This window comes from Heterodontus francisci, chromosome 1 (assembly GCF_036365525.1).
Source record: "Heterodontus francisci isolate sHetFra1 chromosome 1, sHetFra1.hap1, whole genome shotgun sequence".
Classification (NCBI taxonomy): Eukaryota; Metazoa; Chordata; class Chondrichthyes; order Heterodontiformes; family Heterodontidae; genus Heterodontus; species Heterodontus francisci.
The window spans coordinates 88,703,433-88,720,301 of NC_090371.1; the positions used below are offsets into that span (position 1 = coordinate 88,703,433).

At 44.2% G+C, this 16,869-nt stretch overlaps 1 protein-coding gene across 1 annotated transcript in view; it reads left to right on the forward strand.

The window, feature by feature from the left end:
* The window catches only part of LOC137370788 (NAD(P) transhydrogenase, mitochondrial-like), a 212,996-nt gene that overhangs the window by 130,007 nt on the left and 66,120 nt on the right, over window positions 1-16,869 (forward strand). Inside the window, exons 16-17 of the mRNA XM_068032745.1 lie at window positions 2,542-2,702; window positions 3,961-4,140. Of these exons, the coding sequence (XP_067888846.1) occupies window positions 2,542-2,702; window positions 3,961-4,140 (341 nt within the window). The remainder of the gene's footprint in view (window positions 1-2,541; window positions 2,703-3,960; window positions 4,141-16,869) is intronic.

A 16,869-nucleotide genomic window follows, 5' to 3' on the forward strand; every position in this document is an offset into this window, starting at 1 on the left:
AGAAGTGAATTCAACATTTTAAAATTGGGTTACTCAGACGTCGTGGATTGACACTGTGATTAAAAATTCCTATTTTTTGTGATAAACTCATTTTCAGTTGTTTTAATGATGTCTGCAACATCCTTGCCTGATGTTTTCTGCTTCTGAAACCTTCATCTCTGCATTCATTGAGCTGAATTTTAGAGCGGCTTCAACGTCGGGAACTGTGGCGGGGGTGGGGGCATGAAGATTGTTCTGGATGAGGCCCGCCTCTGACCATGATGCCGCCAGGGCCTGTCCCGATCTTGGTGGTAGTGGCAAGGCCTCGTGTCAGCCTCCCCTGCTGCTCAGCAACGGGACTCGGATTGCAATATGCAGATGGGCACTTACCATTCAATAATATGCAGGCTGCAGCAATTCAGACAGCCAGTTGCAATCCTTAACCTGGCGGCTGGCACTGATGCGCCTTCAGATCGGGAGGCGGCAGGAGGTAATTTTCTCAGTGCGGGAGGGAGGGAGCAGGGTCAAACTCTTTGGATTGGTTGGGGGGATGGTGGGAAGGGGTTGAGAGGTAAAGTTTATGAACTTTGGTGGGGAGGAAGGTCACGTAGTCAAGTTAAGTATTATGGGGGGGGTGAGTGGGCAAGGAATTGAATATAAGGCTATTGCGGGGGGGGGGAGGGATGGAAAGATTTTTAAAATTATTTTTGATAATTTTAAATGCAGTTTGCCTTTACGATTACAAACTGTCATTTAGGGCTTTAAGCCCTTTAAAAATGGTGTTGGCACCAGCGTAGTGGCGCCGGTTGCTGTTGCTGGGCATAGCTCGTCCGCCCCCTCCACCTCATTGGGGGTGGGGAGCGCGGGGGATGGCCGCCCCAGGCATGTTAATGAGCCGCTGAGTTTAAGATCGCGTTGGCTCTGCGGAGTGAATACCGTGTGTGCAGGGGCCATCTTTTACGGCCGCTGCCGAGTGTGGCGGTGGCCACATAAAATACAGCCCCATTGTCTTCAGCTCAGCTTTACCTATGCTCATCATGCCAGCTTTCCATGTATGTTGTCAATTCTGTCTGCATTTCATCCTATACTAATTCCTCTTTCTCCTAACCACTAATGTCTCCTATTACCTGATATATTGAATCCCGATTCATCACCCATGTTTACCAAAGTGTCCTTGATCTCACCTGTTTCTACCTCTGCAACCTCATCCAACCCTATGTGCCAATGTGTGCCCTCAGTTCCTTTAACAATAGCTTCCTTTGCACTCCATTTTCTCCAATTCATCTTCAGTGACAGTCTTCAGGTACCTTTCTGGAACACTGTTCCTTAACCCCCTCCACCTTGCTACCTTAATCCCCAATTTCAAAAGTCTCCTGAATACCTACTTGTTGCAGTCACCTCTTTCAACTCTTCTCCAACAACAACTTAGTGTCTGATTTTGTCTCTATGAAGTGCCATGGGATGTTTTAATAAATCAAAGGTGTAAATAAATGTAAATTCTGGTTCATATCTAACCCATGCTGTATTCAGTCTGAGCGTGCTTGATGCTGGTGCTGGGTTCCTGAAATCAGAAGTGTTCTGTATCCCAGCCCTAACAGCTCTGAACATAGTACAAATGTAAAAGTAGGAACCTTATTGTGAAATTCATGGATATTACATTACAATACGTGCGCATAGAATGTGCATATATGTACATAATATTTAGTTTCATTTCATGATTGATAGAAATGGAGGTTTTACGTAATTAGAAGTTGGGTTTGAAAGTGCAGGAATTATTGGGTCAGTTTTAGCTGGCTCAATTTCCTAGTTACTAGTCCATATCAGCTGTGGCTCAGTTAGTAGTACTCTTGTTTCTCTAATACAAGGTTATGGGTTCAAGCCCAGCTTTAGGGCTTCAGCACAAAAATCAAAGCTTATGCTCCAGTGGAATGCTGCACTGTTGGATGTGTCACCTTTTGGCTGAGCCATTAAACCAAGGCCCCAAGCTGCCTGTTTGGGTGGATATAAAAAAATTACATGGCACTATTTGAAGAATAGGGGAGTTATCCCTGGCGCTCCGACATTTATCCCTCAATCAACGTTACAAAAACAGATTATCTAGTTATTATCAAATTGCTGTTTGTGGGAATTTGCTGTGTGCAAATTGGCTGCTGCACTTCCTGCATTACAACTGTGACTACACTTCACAAGTATTTCATTGGCTGTAAAGTGCTTTGAGACATGCGATGGTCATGAAAGGTACTATGTAAATGCAAGTATTTCTTTCTTTACATCTTGGCAGACAAACCGAGAAAGAAATAATGACCCACATGTCCTGACGTGTACTCCCAGGATACAGTTCCATTTCCCAGTACAGTTTTATGGGAGGCTCCCCCTTTTCAGAAATGTGGCTTGCATTATTTGCACTGTTGTTCAGGGATTATATACTATTTCCCGATACTACTGCAAGTTATTAAATGACCTGACAGCATTGTTGTGAAGAATTGACAGGATAGGAGTTCTTCTGGTCGTAAAATGTGAGCACGGGCACCAAACAATTGCTGCTTTTCTGTTTTTTTACAGGTTTGTTGAATTCAGCTCCACTGCTTCTCCCTGGGCGCCACTTTCTGAATGCAAGCCTACTGGCAGCCAGCGCTGGATCAATAGTTCCATATATGATTGACCCAAGTTATGCAACTGGTATCGCCTGTTTGGGTTCAGTGTCTGCTCTTTCTGTTGTTATGGTATGTAACAGAAAACAGTCAGTTTTGTATATGGAAGAACCTGAAAATGTTGATTTTCAGATGTCATGGTAATTTGGAGAGTTACAGTTGTCCTCTATTTGGGCTGTAGTATAAGAGGCTAATTTGGAATGATAGGTACTCATTCTGATTTAAGAGTATGACTTATTATGGTGTATGGCATTCTTTTTAAAGAATAAAAGGTGGGCAAATGTTCCTGTCGCTGTGTCTGGGATTATTGGATCATCTGGGCACAGTGCATACTGGAAAATCAGGGCTGGTAGGAAAATCCCTGATGGAGCCTGTTATTTTCAATGAATAGATGGAAAATTGTAATAGCTCTGTTGTGTACCTGTGCTCTTCACTGCTCGGTTTCTCGGTGGAGAAAAGTGGGGAGGGTGTTGCTTAAGACATCAGAGTCAGAGGAATGCAAAGTTTGGGAAGGATTGTAGGGCTGGAGGAGGTCATATGGGGCAAGTCCAGGGTGCGACATAATATGATGATTCGAATTTTAAGTTTGAGACTAATATAAATCAGTGACGAGCAAGCAGGACCTGGTGTAAGATAGGATACAGGCGCTAGAGTTTTGGAAATCCCAAATCACATTGCTGAAATGGGCAGAAGAAACGAAGAAAATGTGCAAAATATTATTTTTTACTGTTAGTGCTTGGAGTCCTGTGGACCTTTAATGCTGTGACATGATGCTGCAGCATAATCCCTCCCTCCCTGCTGAAGTTGGCAAACCATTTGCACCAGGATTGGTGCAGACAGTGACCTGTCTATTTAAAATAACCTACTCCCAGGATTTCTCATGTTCCTTGACTTTTATTTGGCAGAAGTTCCACTCCATTCAACATCCTGACTGTACTATTACATTGACATAATTAATATTAGTTTGTGAGATAAATTTTGTGCTTCACGTGAATAGTCCTATATGATGTCAATCGAAGCATTTAAAATGAAAAACTATTTAGGTCTTGCTGTGTTGCTGCTCATTTTTAGATTTCTTTTCATGATTGCGTTTCTTTCAGATGTAGTTTAGCTGTAAAATGATTGTACTTCTAAGACATTTCTTAAACTTTCAAATGAAATTCTTCTCTAACCAAAAGATTTTTCATTCTTTTTAAAGTTTTTTTTCATCTTATGAAATTTTGCTACTTTCCCGTGTTATTCTAAACCCCGCATTGTGTTGTTCAGGATAGGTTTTTGGTGTATTCTGTAACAGTTATTTTTACACCTGCCTTGCCCGTTTTTCCTGCAGGGTGTGATGTTGACAGCTGCTATTGGTGGTGCTGACATGCCTGTGGTCATTACAGTGTTGAATAGCTACTCTGGCTGGGCACTGTGTGCTGAAGGGTTTCTGCTGAGCAACAACTTGCTAACTATTGTTGGTGCTCTGATTGGTTCTTCTGGTGCCATCCTCTCCTACATCATGTGTGTGGTAAGGAATGCATTTCTACATTTTTCGTCATACATTGCTTTTTCAAATGGGAAAGTAAATGGGCTAGCTTGTAGAGTACATTTAAATTTCATCATTGTGTTAATAATGTCAAATCAATTTTTTTAACATTTTCACCAAGAACATACGAAGCTTCTCCGTTATTCATTAAGAACATGGCTGAACTTCGACATCAACTCTAGCTTCCCGCCCTATCCCGGTGCCCAAAAATTTATTGAGCTCAGTCTTGTATATATTTAATGACTGAGCATCCACAGCCCAAGAATTCCAAAGATTCACAACCTTCTGAGTGAAGACATTTCTCCTCAGCTCAGTCCTAAATGGCTGACCCCGTATCCTGAGACTATGAGCCCTAATTCTAGACTCCCCAGCCAGGGGAAGCAACTTCTCAGCATCTACCCTGACCAGCCCCCTAACAATTTTATATGTTTCCATGAGATCACCTCTAATCCTTCTAAACACCAGAGCCTGTTCGCTATTCAATTCAATTATGGCTGATCTATATCTTAACTCCATCTACCCACCTTTATTCGGAAACTGTTAATACCCATGTGTAACAAAACTCAATCAACCTCAGTTTTGAAATTTTCAATTGACCTAGCTTCAACACCTTTTTGGGGGAGAGAGTTCCTGATTTCCACTAGCCTTTGTGTGAAGAAGTACTTCCTGACATCATGTTTGAATGGCCTAGCTCTAATTTTAAGGTTATGTCTACCAGAGAAAAGAGTTTCTCTGTAACTACCATTTTAAATCATTTTGTCATCTTAAACACCAAAGCAATTCCCAGCCATAGATTTCCTTTTTATAACAATCATTTTGGGGGGTGGGGTGTGAAGTTATAATGTTTGTTTGTGGAAATTCTCTCCTGTACCTGTATCTATTCGTAGTAATGGAGGTAGAGATGGGAGGGACGTTGGCCTCAATCAGACAGCCATCAAGGGTGGTTAGTGTAAGATTCAAATGTTGCATACTGAGCTCCTTTTGAGTTTCGGGTTAAGGCATAGAGGGACCTTTGAATCCAGTGCACAGCAAAGCTACCCTGGGAGTTCTCTATTCTAACACTGAATGCAAAACTTGAAAAAATGTTCCAGTCCCTGGCACTGAGATCTCTCAAGTCAAATAAAGGATTGGGACAGATGCTGTGTATCAGAGTGGTAGGTATGTGTTTGCACCTGCATCCACAATTCCCCAGTTCTTTTTCCCAGCTGTACTGTCAGAAAGAAATGCACAGACGTTAGAGACTGAGCACTTCTGTAGAGGAGGAAAGGGAGCTTGAATCATTATCCAACTACAATTGTACACCTCCTGCAAGTGAATCAATGGCATTAATGAGGGGGTGGAAATGATGGCATGGTGGATGTCATCGGGAACTTGAAAAGATAATGATGGGAAAATGACATGAACTAAACATAGAGGAGAAAAGAAAATTTCTCATTTTGTATTCTGAGAATAGGCATTTGTATATCTTTGAATTACAGCCTTCTTGAGATAAAGTTCAACTTTCCATTAACCCTTTTGATTAGTTTTTCCAAATGAAAGCTAGCTTTTAATGATTTATTTAAGGAGGAGTGATAAATTATGGTCTAGAGCCTCTGCTTTCTCCTCTCTGCCTTTGTTCCAACAGCCTTCAGGTATTGTTGAATTATCCACTTCGAGTTCTGCCATTTTTTTTTAGAACCTTTTCCTTTTCTACAGTTAGCTCCATCAATTATTCCATTTATATAGTGCCTTTCACATCCCCAGGATGTGCTTTCATAGGCAATGAATTTTTGAAGTGCCATCTGTAGTTGCAATGTGCTCACCTCCATCATCATTTGTAATGTTACGATCAGGTGAGGAGGGGTCAAAGGGCTCCCCTCTTTTCCCTTGTTTGACCGCAACAGGGTTATTTCTTTTTAAAATTGAATGTGCTTGCCAATTCAGTGAGTGTTTCACTATTTACGTGCTATGATCATAAAAGAACCGAACAGACAGGTTTTCTTCAGTTTAACAAAGAAGCCCGGAGCAATAAAAGAAAGTAGACAGTCTGTGGAGCTTGGTGACTCGGTTGTCTTCTGGATGAACTCGGCTGTCCTGAGGCTTCCGGCTTGTAGATGTGGTCAACAGACTCAGTGGTACTCTTGAAAAATAGCGATGTGGATGAGTTCCTTCACGGGGTCTTTGTCTGCTGCAGTGATGCTTAGGTGGTTACGGCCAGCAGACAGGATTCGAAACTTGCCAGGTGGACTGGGGGGAGAGAGAGAGACAGGGACCCCCACTTGGATCTCTTCTGATCAGTGTCAGTTAAGAGAGAGAAAAGCCATCTTAAAACAAACAGATGGTGGACCTGTCACATGATGGCTCAGTGTGTATTCCCTCTTGCAATTTAATTAGTTCATATCCAGGAATTCCCCTTCTCTTAATCAGGATCTCATTGTTCATTTGAGTGGTTCGTCTCCACCAGTCTAATGTCCCAAGATTGCCTTTAATTTTTTTAAATTCATCCATGGGCGTCACTGGCTATGCCAGCATTTATTGCCCATCCCTAATTGCCCTTGAGAAGGTGGTGGTGAGCTGCCTTCTTGAACCGCTGCAGTCCATGTGAGGTAGGTACACCCACAGTGCTGTTAGGAAGGGAGTTCCAGGATTTTGACCCAGCGACAGTGAAGGAACAGCGATATAGTTCCAAGTCAGGATGGTGTGCGACTTGGACGGGAACTTGCAGGTGGTGATGTTCTCATGCATCTGCAGCTCTTGTCCTTCTAGGTGGTAGAGGTCGCAGGTTTGGAAGGTGTTGTCTAAGGAGCCTTTGTTTGTTGCTGCAGTGCATCTTGTAGATGGTACACACTGCTGCCACTGTGCGTCAGTGGTGGAGGGAGTGAATGTTTATGGATGGGGTGCCTATCAAGCGGGCTGCTTTGTTCTGGATGGTGTCGAGCTTCTTGAGTGTTGTTGGAGCTGCACCCATCCAGGCAAGTGGTGAATATTCCATCACACTCCTGACTTTGCCTTGTAGATGGTGGACGGGCTTTGGGGAGTCAGGAGGTGAGTTACTTACCGCAGGATTCCTAACCTCTGACTTGCTCTTGTAGCCACGGTATTTATATGGCTACTCCAGTTCAGTTTCTGGTCAATGGTAGCCCCTAGGATGTTGATGGTGGGGGATTCAGCGATGGTAATGCCATTGGATGTAAGGGGAGATGGTTAGATTCTCTCTTGTTGGAGATGGTCATTGCCTGGCACTTGTGTGGCGCAAATGTTACTTGCGCCACACAATAATATATTGTTAGTGGAGACTGGCCAGACAATTCGACTCCCTGTCAATGTAGTGGATTGCAAGGGATTTTGATGCAAATATCACTGTCCATTTTAGCTGCGAGCAGTCACCTTTTGTCTGTTCCTTTTTCCTTTTTTAAAATTTAATTCAGGTTTCCAGCCAATGGATTAAAAAATCATCATTCAGCATAACACGGGTTTGTGACATTAAAAAAAAGTGCTTATTTAATATCTACACTATACCATCATCAACCAGGTAGATTTCTTCCCTCATCCCTGAAGGCTCTACCTTCACATTAACTATTCTTTTTACTATTTTATCAACAAATGTCACTGTTTCCTTTTATATTATCTGCTTATGATTATCATGTTCCCCTTTTGCCATTCTAACATCCCTTTCACCTCTCTACAACACTTCCTATTATCTTGTTCGCCTTATCTTTATCATATGCCTCCATTTTAAGTTTCAGTTTAGCTTTAATCTCTCTTTACTGTGGAACTCTATCCTGATACACCTGCTTTTCACCTAATAGGAATATCTTTAGTTTTCTATTGATTTCATATTTGAAGATTTTCCATTGCTGCTTTGCTGACCCCTTTGCTAACTATTCTACCCAGTAATTTTGGGCCAGTTCCCCTTTAATTTCATTGAGCTTTGCCTTTTTCCAGTCCCGCACCCTCTTTATTGACTCTTTATTATCCTTTGGATTCTTACATTGAACCTAGCATTGTGTTTCTACATTGTTCTTCTGCTGTCATAGCAGTTATTTGCCCCACTTCATTCCCCAGAACTAAATCAACAATGCTTCTTTCTCTTTGGGACTGGAAACATACTGATCCCGGCATTGGTTTTGGCTCCAGTCTAAAAAGCATCCCCATACTTTGACCATATTCATTACCTTTATCCCAGTCTATCTTCACCTAGATGAAGGACTGAGAGCAGCAGGGGCACAGAACATACTCTGGGTGGGGGACTTCAATGTCCATCGCCAAGAGTGGCTCAGTAGCACCACTACTGACTGAGCTGACTGAGTACTGATGGACATACCTGCCAGACTGGGTCTGTGGCATTGGTGAGAGAACCAGCTAGAGGGAAAAACCTACTTGATCTCATCCTCACCAATCCACCTGTCACAAATGCATCTATCCATGACAGTATTGGTAGGAGTGACCACTGCACATCCTTGTGGAGATTTACGTCCTGTCTTCACATTGGACACCTTCTATCATGTTGTGCAGCACTATCACCACGCTAAATGGGATAGATTAATAACAGGTCTAACAGTTCAAAACTGGGCATCCATGAGGCGCTGTGGATCATCAGCAGCAACAGAATTGTATTCAGAAATGTATTCAACCGCTGTGGTGCAGTGGTTAGCACCGCAGCCTCACAGCTACAGGGACCCGGGTTCGATTCTGGGTACTGCCTGTGCAGAGTTTGTAAGTTCTCCCTGTGTCTGCGTAAGTTTCCTCCGGGTGCTCCGGTTTCCTCCCACAGCCAAAGACTTGCAGGTTGATAGGTAAATTGGCCTTTGTAAATTGCCCATAGTGTAGGCAGGTGGTAGGGAATATGGGATTACTGGAGGGTTAGTATAAATGGGTGGTTGTTGGTCGGCACAGACTCAGTGGGCCAAAGGGCCTGTTTCAGTGCTGTATCTCTAAATAAAAACCACAATCTGTAACCTCGTGGCACAGCATATCCCCCACTCTACCATTTTTTAAAGTTCATTCATGGGATGTGGTCATTGCTGACCAGATCAGCATATAACAAAGAACAAAGAACAGGACAGCACAGGAACAGGCCATTCGGCCCTCCAAGCCTTCGCCGATCTTGATGCCTGCCTGAACTAAAACCTTCTGCATTTCCGGGGACCGTATCCCTCTATTCCCATCCTATTCATGTGTTTGTCAAGATGCCTCTTAAACGTCTCTATGGTACCTGCTATCACCACCTCCCCCGGCAACAAGTTCCAGGCACTCACCACCCTCTGTGTAAAGAACTTGCCTCGCACATCCCCTCTAAACTTTGCCGCTCTCACCTTAAACCTATGTCCCCTAGTAACTGACTCTTCCACCCTGGGAAAAAGCTTCTGACTATCCACTCAGTCCATGCTGCTTATAACTTTGTAAACCTCTATCATGTCACCCCTCCACCTCCGTCGTTCCAGTGAAAACAATCCGAGCCTATCCAACCTCTCCTCATATCTAATGCCCTCCAGACCAGGCAACATCTTGGTAAACCTCTCTGTACCCTCTCCAAAGCCTCCACATCCTTCTGGTAGTGTGGCGACCAGAATTGCACACAATATTCTAAGTGTGCCCAAACTAAAGTTATGAACAGCTGCAGCATGACTTGCCAATTTTTATACTCTATGCCCCGACCGATGAAGGCAAGCATGCCGTATGCCTTCTTGACTACCTTATCCACCTGCGTTGCCTATTTCAGTGACCTGTGGACCTGTACGCCAAGATCTCTCTGCCTGTCAATACTCCTAAGGATTCTGCCATTTACTGTAAACCTCCCACCTGCATTAGACCTTCCAAAATGCATTACCTCACATTTGTCCGGATTAAACTCCATCTGCCATTTCTCTGCCCAAGTCTCCAACCGATCTATATCCTGCTGTATCCTCTGACAATCCTCATCACTGTCCGCAACTCCACCAACCTTTGTGTCGACCACAAACTTACTAATCAGACCAGCTACATTTTCCTCCAAATCATTTATATATACTACAAACAGCAAAGGTCCCAGCACTGATCCCTGCGGAACACCATTAGTCACATCCCTCCATTCAGAAATCCCTCCATCCATCCTTCCACTGTTACCCTCTGTCTTCTATGACTGAGCCAGTTCTGTATCCATCTTGCCAGCTCCCCTCTGATCACCTGTGACTTCACCTTTTGTACCAGTCTGCCATGAGGGACCTTGTCAAAGGCTTTACTGAAGTCCATATAGATAACATCCACTGCCCTTCCTTCATCAGTCATCTTCGTCACTTCCTCAAAAAACTCAATCAAATTAGTGAGACACGACCTCCCCTTCACAAAACCATGCTGTCTCTTGCTAATAAGTCCATTTGTTTCCAAGTGGGCGTAAATCCTGTCCCGTAGAATCCTCTCTAATAATTTCCCTACCACTGATGTAAGGCTCACCGGCCTATAATTTCCTGGATTATCCTTGCTACCCTTCTTAAACAAAGGAACAACATTGGCTATTCTCCATTTCTTTGGGACCTCACCTGTAGCCAATAAGGATACAGAGATTTCTGTCATGGCCCCAGCAATTTCTTCCCTTGCCTCCCTCAGTATTCTGGGGTAGATCCCATCAGGCCCTGGGGACTTATCTACCTTAATGCTTTGCAAGACACCCAACACCTCCTCCTTTTTGATAATGAGATGTCTGAGACTATCTGCACTCCCTTCCCTAGGCTCATCATCCACCAAGTCCTTCTCCTTGGTGAATACTGATGCAAAGTACTCATTTAGTACCTAGCTCATTTCCTCTGGCTCCACACATAGATTCCCTTCTCTGTCCTTGAGTGGGCCAACCCTTTACCTGGTTACCCTCTTGCTCTTTATATACGTATAAAAAGCCTTGGGATTTTCCTTAATCCTGTTTGCCAGTGACTTCTCATAACCCCTTTTAGCCCTCCTGACTCCTTGCTTAAGTTCCTTCCTACTGTCTTTATATTCCTCAAGGGATTCGTCTGTTCCTAGCCTTCCAGCCCTTATGAATGCTTCCTTTTTCTTTTTGACGAGGCTCACAATATCCCGCGTTATCCAAGGTTCCCGAAACTTGCCAAACTTATCCTTCTTCCTCACAGGAACATGCTGGTCCTGGATTCTAATCAACTGACGTTTGAAAGACTCCCACATGTCAGATGTTGATTTACCCTCAAATAGCCGCCCCCAATCTAAGTTATTCAGTTCCTGCCTAATATTGTTATAATTAGCCTTCCCCCAATTTCGCACCTTCACCCGAGGACTACTCTTATCCTTATCCACGTACCTTAAAACTTACGGAATTATGGTCACTGTTCCCGAAATGCTCCCCTACTGAAACTTCGACCACCTGGCCGGGCTCATTCCCCAATACCAGGTCCAGTACGGCCCCATCCCTAGTTGGACTATCTACATATTGTTTCAAGAAGCCCTCCTGGATGCTCCTTACAAATTCTGCCCCATCGAAGCCCCTAGCACTAAGTGAGTCCCAGTCAATATAGGGGAAGTTAAAATCACCCACCACTACAACCCTGTTACCTTTACATCTTTCCAAAATCTGTCTACATATCTGCTCCTCTACCTCCCGCTGTCTGTTGGGAGGCCTGTAGTAAACCCCCAACATCGTGACTGCACCTTTCCTATTCCTGAGCTCCACCCATATTGCCTCGCTGCATGATCCCTCCGAGGTATCCTCCCGCAGTACAGCTGTGATATTCTCCTTAACCAGTAATGCAACTCCCCCACCCCTTTTACATCCCCCTCTATCCCGCATGAAGCTTCTAAATCCTCGAACATTTAGCTGCCAATCCTGTCCTTCCCTCAACCAAGTCTCTGTAATAGCAACAACATCATAGTTCCATGTACTAATCCACTCTCTCAGTTCATCTGCCTTACCTGTTATACTTGCATTGAAACAAATGTACTTCAGACCACCAGTCCCGCTGTGCTCAGCAACATCTCCCTGCCTGCTCGTCCTCTCAAGTCTTACTGGCCTTATTTACTAGTTCCCCCTCATTTATTTCACTTGCTGTCCTACTGCTCTGGTTCCCACCCCCTTGCCACACTAGTTTAAAACCTCCCGAGTGACGCTAGCAAACCTCGCAGCCAAGATATTTGTGCCCCTCCAGTTTCGATGCAACCCGTCCTCCTTGTACAGGTCCCATCTGACCCTGAAGAGATCCCAATGGTCCAGATATCTGAAACCCTCCCTTCTACATCAGCTGTTCAGCCACGTGTTTAGCTGCACTATCTTCCTATTTCTAGCCTCACTGGCACGTGGCACAGGGAGTAATCTTGACATTACAACCCTAGAGGTCTTGTCCTTTAACTTTCTACCTCACTCCCTAAACTCCCCCTGCAGGACTTCGTCACTCTTCCTGCCTATGTCGTTGGTACTGATGTGTACCACAACCTCTGGCTGTTCACCCTCCCCCTTCAGAATGCCCCCTGTCCGTTCAGAGACATCCTTGACCCTGGCATCAGGGAGGCAACATACCATCCTGGAGTCTCTTTCACGTCCGCAGAAGCACCTATCTGTGCCCCTGACTATAGAGTCCCCCTGACTATAGAGTCCCCTATAACTATTGCTCTTCTGCGCTTTTTCCTTCCCTGCTGAACAACAGTGCCAGCCATGGTGCCACTGCTCTGGCTGCTGCTGTTTTCCCCTGATAGCCCATCCCCCAACAGTATCCAAAATGGTATACTTGTTAGAGAGGGGGATAGCCACAGGGAATTCCTGCACTGACTGCCTGCCCCTTCTAGCGGTCACCCATCTATCTGCCTGCACCTTGGGTGTAACCACTTCTCTAAAACTCCTGTCTATGACACTTTCTGCCACCTGCATGCTCCTAAGTGCATCCAATTGCCACTCCAACCGATCCATGCGGTCTGTGAGGAGCTGCAACTGGGTACACTTCCTGCAGATGTAGTTGTCCGGAACGCTGGAAGCGTCATGGACCTCCCACATCTCACAGGTGAGGCACTTCAGCCCTCTAACTGTCATTTCTAGCACTAATTAATAAATAAAAATAAATACTTATTAAATCCTTACTAAATTGTTATAATTAACGATATGGTCCCTAGTGCTAGATTCCTACTATAAATATGAAATGCTGACTAAATACAGTAATCTCCTCCGCCTGCTTTAGTTACTTGACTTATTAATTTGTTAATTAGGGTTTTAATCAATTTTTATCAATGTTTTATTTTCAAATTCAGTACAAATTCCCTACCAGCCAATCAGGTCACAGCTTTCCTGTGATGTCACTTTTCAGTTTTTTTTTACCAGTGGTCAGTTTTTTTTATACTTACATGTCTGGAACTCCGCCCTCCGAGTCTTCTGCCTGGACTACCCATCCCTATTTGCCCTTGAGAAACTGAGTCGCTTGCTAGGCCATTTCAGAGGGCAGTTCAGAGCCCTCAGTGTGGGTCTGGAGTCACAAAAAGGCCAGACCAGGTAATGACGACAGATTTCCTTCCCTAAAGGACATTGGTGAACCAGATGGGTTTTTACAACAATCAACATCATGATCACCATTAGATTGGCTTTTTAGTTCCAGATTTATTAATTGAATTCAAATTTCACCAACTGCCGTGGTGCAATGTGAACCGATGTCCCCAGAGCATTACCTCCCATTACCTTCAAGCCAGTGGACCAACGTTGGTTTAAAGAAGAGTGTAGGAGAGCATGTCAGGAGCAGCACCAGGCATAACTGAAAATGAGGTGCCAACTTGGTGGTGACAACTGTGGACTACATGCATGCTAAACAGCAGAAACAGTATGTGATCGAACACAGCAATCCTACAACCAACGGATCAGATCAAAGCTCTGCAGTCCTGCCAAATCCAGTCGTGAATGGTGGTGAATATTAAACAACTAACCAAAGGAGCTGGCTCCACAAGCGTCCCCATCGTTAATGATGGGGAGCCCATCAGTGCAAAAGACAAGGCTGAAGCATTTGCAACTATCTTCAGCCAGAAGTGCTGTGTGGATGATGATTCTCAGCCTGCTGTTGAGCTCCCACCATAATAGATGCCAGTCTTCAGACAATTCGATTCATTCTATGTGTTACCAAGAAACAGCTGAAGGCACTGCATACAGCAAAGGCTATAGGCCCTGACAACATCCCGGCTGTAGTACTGAAGATTTGTGCTTCAGAACTGGCTGTGCCCTTAGCCAAGCTGTTCTGGTATAGCTACAACACTGGCATCTACCTGACACTGGAAAATTGCCCAGGTAAGTCCTGTTCACAAAAAGCAAGACAAATCCAATCTGGCCAATTACTGCCCCATCAGTACACTCTCAATCAACAGCAAAGTGATGGAACGTGCTATAAAGTTAAATTTACTCAGCAACAACCTATTCACCAATGCTCAGTGTGGGTTCCGTCAGGACCACTTGGCTCCAGACCACATTACAGCCTTAATCCAAACATGGACAAAAGAGCTGAAATCCATAGGTGGGTTGAGAGTTACTGCCCTTGACATCAAGGCAGCATTTGATCGAGTACAGCATCAAGGACCAAGCAAAACTGAAGTCAGTGAGAATCAAGGGGAAACCTCCCCACTGGTTGGAGTCATACCTAGTGCAGAGGAAGATGGTTGTAGTTGTCGGAGGTCAGTCAGCTCAACCCCAGGACATTGCTGCAGGAGTTTCTCAGGGTAGTGTCCTAGGCCCAACCATTTTCAGCTGCTTCATCAATGGCCTTCCCTCCATCATAAGATAAGAGTAGGGATGTTCGCTAATGATTGCACAGTGTTCAGTACCATTCGCAACCCCTCAGATACTGAAATAGTCCATGCCAGCATGCAGCAAGACCTAGACACCATTGAGGCTTGGGCTGATAAGTGGCAAGTAACATTCACACCACACAAGTGCCAGGCAATGACTGTCTCCAACAAGAGAGAATCTAACCATCTCCCCTTGACATTCAATGGCATTACGATTGCTGAATCCCCCACTATCAACATCCCAGGGGCTACCATTGAGCAGAAACTTGTCTGGACCAGCCATATAATTACTGTGGCTACAGGAACAGGTCAGAGGCTGGGAATTCTGTGGCGAGTAACTCACGTCCTGTCTCCCCAAAGCCTATCTACCATCTGAAAGGCACAAGTCAGCAGTGTGATGGAATACTCTCGACTTGCCTGGGTGAGTGCAGCTGCAACAGCACTCAAGAAGCTCAACACCATCCAGCCAAAGCAGCCTGATTGATCGGCACCCCATCCACACGTTAAACATTCACTCCCTCCACCACCGACACACAGTGGCAGCAGCGTGCAGCATCTACAAGATGCACTGCAGCAACTCACCAAGGCTCCTTCGACAGCACTTTCCAAACTTGCAACCTCTACCATCTAAAAGGCCAAGGGCAGCAGTTGCATGGGAACACCACCACCTGCAGGTTCCCCTCCAAGTCACATTTCATTCTGATTTGTATCTGTATCGCCGTTCCTTCACTGTCGCAGGGTCAATATCCTGGAACTCCGTTCCTAACAGCACTCTGGGTGTACCTACACCGCAAGGACTGCAAGGGTTCAAGAAGGCAGCTCACCACCACCTTCTCAAGGACAATTATGGATGGGCAACAAATGCTGGCCTAGCCAGCGATACTCACATGCCATGAACGAATAAAAAAAAAATTACCCAGCGTTATTGTCCTGTTGTACTTGCATATCTCCGAACTGTCTGTAGCTGTCCTCCACTGACTTTCCTCCTCAGTTTGGTGGCCAGTTATGGACACCAAAATTTACCCTATTTCTATTCTTATTTAATCTGTCTATATGAACCCTCACTTCGCACAACCTCCTATCTTTACCTTGAATTCTTCTCCAATATTACTGTCCCACCTCCTTTATTATGCTGTCCTATCTCTTCTGATAACGTTACAACCAGGAATATTAAGTTCCCAGTCTTGACCCTCCCATTATAGCTGTTACGTCTAATGCTTATAACTTTTGAGTTGTGTTTGAATGCTTTGTGCATTTGCATTCCTACTACTCAATCGTGATTATTATTTTGAAAAATTTACCCTTATTCTTTTTCCTTGCTTCCTCATTTAATATTTTTGATGTCCATTGCCCCTTCTGCAGCAGAGATTTATTTCTCTCCAGCTTTATAGCCTGCTTCTTGTCTTTTATTCTTTGATACTATTTTTCTCAATATTTATTTCAACTATGCCTTCTGCTTTGATTGCAATATCTTTACAAGGCCTGGCTCCCCTTCTTTGGTCTCAAACATAGACTTTCCCCAGTCCTGCCAGTTACAGATCAGGGATACAAATCACAGATAACACACACAGGCACACGTCCTGTGACAGTTCAAACCTGCTTAAAAAGGAAAGGATCCAAATGATTTCTTGGGTTTTGGGGAATTAGAAGCCTGTATATTGAGAGGCTCCAGACAACTAACCATTGTATGTTTTTGCTAAATTGCATTATTTTATAATCTAAATGTCAGACTGCAGATCTGTGTGCAGTTATAACCAGTATGGATGCAGAGTGTTTCTGCAATATAATGTGCTTTAAAATCCTGAAAATAGAACCATTTTATTTCTTCCACCTTCATTAGTGTTTTATTAATTTAAAACGTTGTTACTTTTCCCATCCAAACAGAATCTGGACATAGCTATAGTTCTATATTTTTCTGACCAGTTTCAGGTAAATTATTGTTGAATATGTACGTGATGTTGCAATTATGCAAAATTGCCACTGGGAGGCGGGCTACAGTTG